The following is an 11,419-nucleotide window of genomic DNA, read 5'->3' as shown; positions in this document are numbered from 1 at the left end:
TCTTTATAGTTTTCCTGGTTCTTATTCAGGAAGGTTTCAAAATCAGCATGAGATGAGGTAAAAATAATTTGGTTCAAAATAAAATGTTCTTTTAACTATTAGCAAGAAAAGACATGTTTCCTGTTCTAGAGAAAGGAGTTAAATCTGCTGGTAACCTTAATTATCATCTCATCCAACCCTATTCAAGAGAAAAGTAAATCCTGGGAAGTAAAGAACTTGGCCAATGTCAAAGAAGAACTAATCTGTAATATACTGCTCTTGTCATTGTTTTCAGAAACCTCTATTTTATCAGGGAGAAACCATGAAAATAATACATGCTAACTTCAATTAAACCAGTACTGTTTTAATTGACATATAGTACCTTATATATAATATTTGATTCTTGAAGTAGCCCCATTCTATTTATTATATTACAGCTAGCTCCATTTTACAGGTTCAGATGTTAGACTAAAACCCAGTCACAAAACTATTAAATATCAGCTTGTAAGAGGCAGTAGTGGGACTTGATCTTCCTTACTACAAGACCACTATACCACTGACAAAAGTTTTTACCCTCTACCAACTTACATTCTCCTTTTGGATGTAATGAGCAAACAAGTAGATAAATGATCATTTGAGGAGACAGCACTATTAAAGAGAATTCAGCCCTTCCATTAGGAAGATTCATCTAAACTGATTCTAAAAGGCTAAGGTGGAAGAGGTAATATGTGCTGGGTATGAGGCAAAGGTACGAGGAAACATAGATTGGGATGCTGAGTTCAAGTGTAACGTGAGATGATCTGGACAGGTAATGTTGGAGCCAGATGATAAGAGATATCACCAGGGACTTTCATATTCCTCAACTCCCAAATCCAGTCAGATGCCAAATCTTGTCAATTCTAATTCCATGATGCTTTTTTTCTAGTTTTTTTTCCAAGGCAAATGGGGTTAAGTGACTTGCCAAGGCCACACAGCTAGGAAATTATTAAGTGTCTAAGGTCAGATTTGAACTCTGGTACTGCTGACTCCAGGGCCCATGCTCTATCCACTGCACCATCTAGCTGCCCCATGATACTCTTTAAATCTACTTCTGTGTCTCCCCTCCCACAGCCTCCCTCCAAAGGAAGATCCTCAGGCAGTTTTCCCTGTAATATTGTAAATAACCCCATTGATCATCCTTGCTTTCCATCTTACCCTACCTAATCCCTCTTTCACCCAGCTATCAAAGCATTTAACCATACCACACCCATACAAATTCCATTATAAAGCTATTTAAAGACTTTACAATCAGATTCCAATCTACCAGATGTTCTACTTAGATTATATTTTGTCTTAGTTCTCCTCAGCTTTGCCCAGGCTGTCTTCCATTTTTGAATACATTCCCTCATCATATTCCTTCAACTTCCATTCAGGTGCCACCTTTTATGGGAAACCTTCCTTGTCAGTGCTCTCAAATTATATTTGTGAATGAATGAATGAAAGAGATTCATCACACGTTTACTGTACATTAAACACAAAATACAAAATGAAAAATTTTCTTTTCAGGAGTTTACATTGTAATTGGGAGAAACCACTTATAGAAGAGTTCAGAAGAAAGGTCTTTAAGTCCCCTGAGAATTAGGCAGCAAGGCAGAGAGAGCCAGACTAAAGGGCTCTTAAGCAACTACTAGGTCAGATAATAGTTCACAAATGCTTGGAGGCCATAAAATTAAGCAGAAGATAAGGTTCTTAGAACCTTGAGACTGGGAGTGCAGATGGTAAAGCCTTGTGATCCTAAGTTTTCCCCAAGGGATTAGAGTTGACTTCTGTCTCATTCAAGTGGTGTGGATCTCTGGTATCTAAGAGGTAATACAGGGTATCATTGATGTAGAGGGCTAGCCTTGGAGTCAGAAAGACTGATTTAAAGTCCTTACCATGACACTTACTGATTATGTAGACCCCTTAGGACCCCAAGAAATGCTCTTAAGACTATGTGCATTGGTAGAGGTAGTTTCCATACCTGTCTGAAATGATCTACATCCCACACCCCAACCTCCAAAAAAATCTGTTTACACATTCTATTCTTTGGTAGAAGGATAATTTCTTAAGGGCAGGGACTCTTTCATTTTTTAAATTTGTATCTCCAACATTTAGCACATACCTTGCACATATTAGAGGGAAGCAAAAATGCAGCTAAATGGCACAGTGGGAGGGCACTATCCCTGAAGTCAGGAAGACGTGAGTTCAAATCTGTTCTCGGACAGTACGTGTGTGTGACCTTGGGCAGGTCACTTAACCTTGACTACCTTGAATCTAAAACCATCTTCAGTCTTTCTGATTCATATCTGGCCACTGGCCCCAGATGGATCTGGAGGAAAAAAGTGAAGCTTGTGACTTAGCACAGCCCCTGCTCACTCAAATCCAATTCATGTGCTTGTCATGGCATTCCCTTCCTGATGTCATGGTCTTCTTCAAGAATGAAAGACAAACATCATCATCTTCACTATTAGACTTAAATTGAATTGAATGTCCTAATTAGGTAATAGTCTTCAGTCTTTGTTTAAACTCCATAGTTCTTTCTCTGAATACAGATGGTATTCTCCATCATGGATACCCTAATTATTGCACTGTTGGAATGAGCAAGTCCATCAAAGTTGATCATCACCTCCATGTTGCTGTTACATTGTACAATGTTCTGCTCATCTCATTCAGCATCAGTTCATGCAAGTCTCTCCAGGCTTCTCTGAATTCTCATGATTTCTTATAGAATAATAGTGTTCCTACGCCCAAAGGGCAACAAAAATGTGCATACCCTTTGATTCAGCAATACCACTACTGGGTCTATACCTTGAAGAGATGATGAAAAAGGGTAAAAACATCACTTGTACTAAAATATTCATAGCCCTTGTTTGGGATGATGGCAAAGAATTGGAAATCAAGTAAATGTCCTTTAATTGGGGAATGGCTTGGCAAACTGTGGTGTCATGGAACACTATTGTTCTATTAGAAACCAGGAGGGATGGGAATTCAGGGAAGCCTGGAGGGATTTACATGAATTGATGCTGAGTGAGATGAGCAGAACCAGAAAAACACTGTACACCCTAACAGCAACATGGGGGTGATGATTAACTTTGTTGGACATGCTTATTTCATCAGTGCCACAATCAGGGACAATTTGGGGCTGTCTGCAGTGGAGAATACCATGTATATCCAGATAAAGAACTGTGGAGTTTGAACAAAGTTCAAGGACTATTCCCTTTAATTTAGAAAAAAAAACTGCTATCTTATTGTCTGATCTTGTTATCTTTTATACTTTAGGTTTCTTCTTTAAGAATATGATTTCTCTCTCACACTCAATTTGGATCAATGTACAACCTGGAAACAATGTAAAGATTGACAAATTGCTTTCTGGGGAGGGGGAGGGAAGTAATATTGGGGGGAAAATTGTAAAACTCAAAATAAATAAAATCTTTAATTAAAATCTAAAAAAAAAAGAATAATAGTGTTCCATAGGGTACATATACTATAACTTGTTCAGTCATTCCCATGATGGACATCCCCTCAATTTCCAATTCTTTGACACCAAAAATGGAGCTGCTATGAATATTTTTGTAGAAATGATTTTTTACTCTTTTTCATGATCTCTTCAGAGTATAGACCCAGTAGTGGTATTGCTTGGATCAAATGGTATGCACATTTTTATTTGGGCATAATTCCAAATTGCTCTCCAGAAGGGTTGGATGAGTTCACAGCTACACCAAATAATGTATTAGTGCCCCAGATTTCCCATATCCCTTCCAAAAATATAACAATATACATGGATGAACAAAACAAATTCTCACACTGTTTATGTCCAAAAATGTATGTTTCATGTTGCATTGCTATTGGAATGCTTTTTCATCTGTCCTTTAGAATTCTAGTTAAATAAACCCTTTTTTAAAGGCTCACCTCAGACACCTCTTCCACGAAGCCTTCATTGATCAGCACTAACACAGAAAGAATTGTGATCTCTGTTGAACTCTATCAGCACTCTTCTCCTGTGATGGTTATTTTTGCACATCTTCTTTGTTAGACTGTATAATTCTTGAAAGAAGGAACTACATAACATTTACCTTGGTTTCTCTCTCAAGTGAACCAATGTCCTTTCCTTAGACAAACCCCTCCATCTGTCTTCCTGATCCTGCCACTCTTTCACCTTCAACAATTATGCTCTTTTTCTTTTGCATCTTCTATTTCTTTCTTTCATTGACCCTGCCCCACCTGCCTATATAGGTTCTTAGGTCACAGTCCTATAAAAATAGTCTCCTTTTTTACCAAAAAAGGTTTTATTTATTTCTATAACAGGTACAGTTTAGTTTTTTAATATGCATTTAATATGGTAGTGCAAATGCTGCCTTGATTTTATTACATTTTACTTCTGTTTTTAAAGTTTTAATTTGAAATTTAAATTATATTTTATTTTTCCAATCATAGAAAATCTGCCACTCTCCCCTCCCCCCAGATCACCAAATGAAAAGACAAGAAAAACTCATTTTAAATTAAATTTTTCTGTTTTTCAGATCTGCATTTTCTCCTCACTTCCTTTCTTCCTCAATGAAAAAACAAGAAAAACAAAACCCTCATTGCAAATATGTACAGATGAGGAAATCAAATTCCTGAATTGATCATGTCCAATTATATATGTATATAGATACGTATATAGATATATGTATGTATATATATATATATATATATTACATACACACACACACACACACACACACACACACACACACATGCACTCTGAGTTTACCACTTCTCTATTAAGAATGAATGAAAGGGGCAACTAGGGGGCACAGGGACTAGAACACCAGCCCTAGAGTCAGAAGGAACTGAGTTCAAATCAGATCTCAGACATTTAATAATCACCTGAGTGACCTTGGGCAAATCATTTAACTCCATTGCCTTGCCAAAAAAAAAAAAAGAAAATAAAAAAAATGACTGACTTGTTTCATACTGATAAATAATGGTTGATCATTATGTTGATCAGAGTTCCTAAGTCTTTTAAAGTTATTTGTCAGGGGTGGCTAGGTGGCATAATGGATAAAGCACCGGCCCTGGAGTTGGGAGTCTCTGTGTTCAAATCCGGTCTCAGACACTTAATAATTACCTAGCTGTGTGGCCTTGGGCAAGCCACTTAATCCAGTTTGCCTTACAAAAAAAAAACCAAAACTAAAGTTATTTGTCTTTATGAGATTGCTATAATTGTATAAATTGTTCACTTTACCCTATCAGTTCATACAAATCTTCCCAAGAAAACCATTCCTTTTATTATTTTTTCCAATACAATAGTATTCCATCACATATATAAACCTTAAGTTGTGCAGCTATTCCTCAATTGATGAGTACATCTTCAGTTTCCAAATCTTTACCAAAACAAAAAAAAAGCTGCTACAAATATTTTTGTTTATGTGAATCCTTTTCCTCTTTCTTTGATTTTTTTTTTGACAGCATAGACTTAGTAGTGGTATTAATGGCATATGTGCAGTATAATAGTTTTGGGGGCACAGTTTCAAATTCCTTTCCAAAAATGGCTGGACTAGTTCACATCTCTATCAAGATTGTATTACTATACATGTTTTTCCCAAAGCCCCTCTGGCCTTTGTCAGTTCATAAATCAAGCAAAACAAATCCCCAAATTAGCCATGACCAAAGAAAATATATCTCAATCTTCATTCTTTGCCCCTTTATCAGGAGATGTCTCCTATTGTTGTCATTGTATTCTTTGTTCTGATGCTGCATATCTCCCATCTCCTTTCCTTTGCACTAACTGTCTCCCATGCCCGAGATTCTCTGTCCCTTCACCAATGACCCTTAGACTCTCAGGGCTCCTTCAGTACTAAACTCAAATACCACCTTATACAATGGACCTTTCCTTGTTCTCCCAGCTACCACCAACTTCCCCCTCTGAGATTACCGTTTATTTAATTTGCATATAACTCACTTATTTACTTATTGTCAGTAAATATCTTTGTTATTTACATATTGTGACTCCCGTGAGATTAGGGACTGCGTTTTTGGTTTTACTTATATCTCAGTGGTTAGCATAGTGGTTAGTATTCCACTGGTAGAATTGCCACAAGTCAATGCATATTAATTAGACATAATAAAAAAAGACAATAGTATAATGATAGACATAATAGAGACAGAACTACAGACCAGATGGATGGGAAAATGCTCCTCCTTCCTTTCCTTATCTTTTGCTCTGTTTCAAATTCATTTGTATGCTAAACTAAAGGGAAGTCTTGGAATCTTCTCACCAGAAATCAGATAGTTGATCAGTAAAAGAACTACAATTTTACTCCCCAACAAGGGTATTAAAAGAAAAGAGATAATCTTAGCTGGGTGGCATTCTGATTTCATTGAGTTAGCCTTTAACTATAACTGAAGAGGAGTCCCAGTAGGAATAAACTTTCTAGTCTATACTCTTGTAGACCAGAGCTGAGATTGCTGGAATGTTATCCTAATTGGATGAAGTGCAGGAGCTAGCAGCCAGGAGCAATTCCCAATAGTAACCGTTAGAATAGTAGAAGGTGACCACGTCCGGAGAGAGCATAGAAGTCTCAGAGAATAAGAGAGATGGGCAGGCTTGGAGATATGACACCTAGTGGGAAAAAAGAGAGCGGCACAACAGTGCAAGGGCATCATTAGAAGACAGTGAACCTACTTACTGATTAACTAACTTGCCCCAGTAATAAACAATGTCTTAGCTGGCCAGATCTTGTCCTTGGTAGTAACTCTGACAATGCAGATATGAGGCATATAGCAGTTCTATAAAGTTGTCTTTACTTCCCAGGATAATAGATGATGGATTATGTTTTTTAATATTTTAGGATGTTATTAATGTGTGCTTATGAGTATTTTTTTTGCAAGGCAATGGAGTTAAGTGACTAGCCCGAGGTCACACATTAGGTAAATATTAAGTGTTTGAGGTCAAATTTGAACTCTAGTCCTCCTGACTCCAAGGCCAGTGCCTCCATCCACTGTGCCACCTAACTGCCCCCATCTGCATTTTTAAAGCATTTCTTTTGTGGTAGAGAAAATAAATAACTATCTTACCCAGTATCCATTGTCTTACTCTGAAAAGTCTTCCTTAATCCCTTTTGAAGAGATCATAGGCACAAACTTTATTTTGGATGTTTTCCTTGGATCTCCAGTGTGGAGACAATGAACTAAAAACTGTGAGAAAAAGTCTAAACCCTTTTTTGGGGGAGTCATGCTTCCCTAAGACTGAATCTAATCTGTTTCAATGCAGATCCAGAGTCCCTTTTTTTCTGGGAATGGGATCACACCTACCACCTCACACTCCTGCCCTCCCCCAGTTATGGGTGATAATAGGTAGGAATTCAATAGGCAAAAGGAAGATGAAGGACATTTCAGGTATAGTGAACTGTGAGCTGAGACACTGTCAGTGTAATGGCTTTTGAGAGACACATTGTGATAAAAGGAAAGGGGCAATAGAGTCAGAGGACTTAGGTTCAAACCATATGTCTGTAAATATAGGACCTTGGGAAAATTACTTAACCTCTCTAGGTCTCAGTTTCCATATCTGTAAAATTCAGGATTTAGAGCTGGATGCCTTTTTAGGTTACTTCCAACTCTAAACTATGATAATTGCTCTAAGATGTTAAATTCATGCTTAAGGACTTTGGGAAGTAAATGTTTTTATATATTTTAGAAAATAGTTCTGTTATGTGTGTTTCCTCCTTTTTTTGTTGTAAGAGAAGTAAACTCTAGACTTGGGAAGGTAGACACACTTCTGTTTAAGCCTTCAGTTCTGGCCACGAGAGGGCACCCATATCATTACTTATGGCCGTCTCTACCATTCATTTCTTCCTTGTAGAAGAGATCATCTTTCCTCAGTCTCTTTCCCTAGGAAAAAGGTCCTCTAGCCTGTGACTACCGATTTGTTTGGCTACATTTGGCTTTTTTTGTTTGTTTTGTTTTGTTACTTCATGTTTTCCCATCCTTTTTTTTCTTTTTTAGTTTTTTTTGTAAGGCAATGGGGTTAAGTGGCTTGCCCAAGGCCACACAGCTAGGTAATTATTAAGTGTCTGAGGCTGGATTTGAACTCAGGTAACTCCTGACTCCAGGGCCGGTGCTCTATCAACTGCACCACCTAACCACCCCCTCCCATTTTTTTTTAAGAAAGATTTTATTTGTTTTAAGATTTACAGTTTTCCCCCTATTCTTGCTTCCCTCCCCCCACCCCCCACAGAAGGCAGTCTGTTAGTCTTTACATTGTTTCCATTTTCCCATCTTTCTTGAGGCTTCTACACCATCCTCAATGAGACCCTGATGAGGTTCTAGAAAGGAAAATTAAGATGCCCATGGTCACTCCTCATCTGCTGCTGGCAGGGCTTTTTCTAATTGGATCAGTCTGATTAAAGGATTAGGATGACCTCTCTGGCAGATCCTACTTTAATAATCTGCAACATTGAGAATGTTTCTCCTTTGCTCAAACAGGGAGTTCCAGAGAGAGTTGTGGGTACGACTTGGCTTTGATGAACTGTGAATTTAATGCCCCTATTCCTGAGCTCACTGGAGCCCTTGGATAAGGGAGTAGACATGGCCAGACCCAAGAAGGGCTCCCTGAATACTGGGCTATCTGCTCTTCCCCAAAGACCTTGAATTTTTATCTCCAAAGCTCACCAAGTTTAAGAGCCCAAATCTCACTTGGGCTCCAGCCAGTAAACATGGCACTGATGAAAGTGAAATTCGACCAGAAGAAGAGGGTCAAATTAGCCCAGGGGCTCTGGCTTATGAACTGGCTTTCAGTGCTGACTGGAATCATCCTCTTCGGTCTGGGAATATTCCTCAAGATTGAGCTCAAGAAGAGAAGTGAGGTAATGAACAACTCAGAGAGCCATTTCGTGCCCAACTCCCTGATTGGTGTAGGGGTGCTAGCTTGCATCTTCAATGCTCTTGGGGGCAAGATCTGTTATGATGCTCTAGACCCTGCAAAATATTCTAAATGGAAGCCATGGTTGAAGCCCTACTTGGTCATCTGTGTTCTGTTCAACATCCTCCTTTTCTTAGTTTCTCTTTTTTGCTTCCTGATGAGGGGATCTCTAGAGAGTACCCTGGCTCACGGACTCAAGAATGGCATGAAGTATTATAGGGACACAGACACCCCTGGTCGGTGCTTCATGAAGAAGACAATTGATATGTTGCAGATTGAGTTTAGGTGCTGTGGAAACAATGGCTTCCGGGACTGGTTTGAAGTTCAGTGGATCAGCAACAGATACCTAGACTTTGCCTCCAAAGAAGTAAAAGAGTGAGTAGTGGCTTGGGGTTTCTTATTTTGTGTGTATGTGCCTGCTTATGTGCATGTGTCTGTATGTATTTATGTATCATATGGATGAGTAAGGGAGGCCGTCAGGGTACCCTTACCTATAACTGGGATAGAGGTTCTTAGGGAGGAAAGCCTGCTAAGTGTTTGGGTGGACTTCATCAGATTGGGAGGGAACTTTTAAATTTCAGATCCTATCTCCTGAAAAATTATTTGTCTTCCCAACTTGTCCATAGTCATCAGACTGGATTGATTTGGACCTGTATACTTTATCTACTGCCCAAACTCAAGTATTTTCTTTTCTATTTATTTCCCCATCACTATTTATTTTCCAAGATTCTGCCACAATATTCTATCACAAGGAAGTCCATTGTCCTTAAATCACAATAACAAGAGAAGACCTTAAATGTTTCTATTGTTGTTTTTGACTTAAAAAAAGGATTAAGGAGGGAAGAATATCTTCATATTACATATAGATCCTTTAAAGGGTCTCATCTCACAAGGAAAGTGCTTGTTCAACTTTTAAGTGATGTATAAATATAAGTACATGCTTAGCACAATGATTGGTACATAGTAGATGCTTAGTAAATCTTTATTGACTGATATAAATATGAAATCATGAATGATTTATCTTGTTTTCTAACTTGTGATTAACAACTATGACAATAATAGTTTTTGTTTGATTTAGCATGTCTGGCACCCATAGGCATGTGATAAATGTTGATGGATGGATTGATCTGTGATTTCATCAGTGGAACTTCTAGAGTGGAAATTACTTCCACTAATGCAGATCAATAACTTGGCAGTATTTTATGATTTTCCAGAGTTTTTGGTGCCATTCAACTTGCTCAGGCTCACATAGATCATATATATATATATATATATTGGAGGCAGAATTTGATCCTAGGCTTTAGTGACTCCATGGCTGATCCATCTCACTATAGTGCTTTTTTGATGCAGTGATCATAGGAAACAAAAATGTCCTCCTGTGTCAAGTGTTTTCCTTTTGCTGAACAAATGTCCACTGTCCGCCCACATCTTCAGTTGCTAGGTTCAAATTGATATCAAATGAAAGTTATTCAAAGTCAATCTGGTGAATAGGAGGAATGATGCATCCAGGGGAATGACAGTTTAGTCCCCACTGATTTTCTTGAATGACTCATAAGCTAACACTGAAGGTCATTTCAAAAGAGGAGATTCAGAGGGAAGACCCTGACTGGAATGAATATGAAAAAGAAAAGATTCAGACCACCCTCTCTCTCTCTCTCACTCAAGACCTGTAGACCTGTCTTCATTAACTACACAAAATTGATGTTATAGGATCACACACTGAATTGTTTTTCAAGTGATAACACTGAACTAACCAGCCACTGGTTTCCATTTCATCAAGCGCCCACAGTGATCTGAGGTTGGTTCAAGTCTAGTGATGCAATTGGTAACTGAGATAAAGGGCTAACTCTTTAGAAATCTAAGAGGAAACCTTACACATATTGCTATATAATATGATGAACCGATGAGTCCTACTAAGGCATTGTCACAGTGGACCTGTGCCCCAGTGACAACTTTGCTTCTTTCATAGTTTTATGTTTCTCAGAACTATTTCTGAGACTCATTAGTGCTGTATCACTCTGTGCTTAGATGGCTTCTAGCCAGTAGGGTAAAAAGAATCACATTGAATTTGGAGACAGAGAACTGAAGTTGGAATCCTTTCTCCATCACTAACTTACTTGGGCAAGTCAGTTAATTTCTGTGGGCCTCAGTTTCCTTATCTGTAAATTGAGGGGATTAGATTACATCAGGGGTCCTTCACCTTTTTTGGATCATGGACTCTTTTGGCAGACTTGTGAAACCTATGGACCTATTGGTTTTAAGTACATAAAATAAAATAAACAAGATTACAAAGGAAACAGATTTTATTGAAACAAAGATGTAATTCCCCTCTCCCCAAACACAATCATAGTCCCTCTGAAATCTATTCATATAACGCAGGGTAAGAGTCTCTGAGCTGGATAATTTCTAGCTCTAATAGCTCTAAATCTATGAACTATATTAGCTAGTAATAGATATATGGTGATTTAAAGTTTGAAAAGCACTTTCTATCCTTTTTTTTATTTGTTCCTCACAACCTCT

General features: G+C 38.1%; 1 protein-coding gene across 1 annotated transcript in view; it reads left to right on the top strand.

The window, feature by feature from the left end:
- Positions 1-11,419, top strand: part of PRPH2 (peripherin 2) — a 40,986-nt gene that overhangs the window by 4,686 nt on the left and 24,881 nt on the right. Inside the window, exon 2 of the mRNA XM_074236979.1 lies at positions 8,464-9,274. Within this exon, the coding sequence (XP_074093080.1) occupies positions 8,694-9,274 (581 nt within the window). The 5' untranslated portion in view covers positions 8,464-8,693. The remainder of the gene's footprint in view (positions 1-8,463; positions 9,275-11,419) is intronic.

The sequence above is a fragment of the Macrotis lagotis genome, chromosome 5 (genome assembly GCF_037893015.1).
Source record: "Macrotis lagotis isolate mMagLag1 chromosome 5, bilby.v1.9.chrom.fasta, whole genome shotgun sequence".
Lineage (NCBI taxonomy): Eukaryota > Metazoa > Chordata > Mammalia > Peramelemorphia > Peramelidae > Macrotis > Macrotis lagotis.
This window is presented reverse-complemented; position numbering and strand designations above follow the sequence as displayed.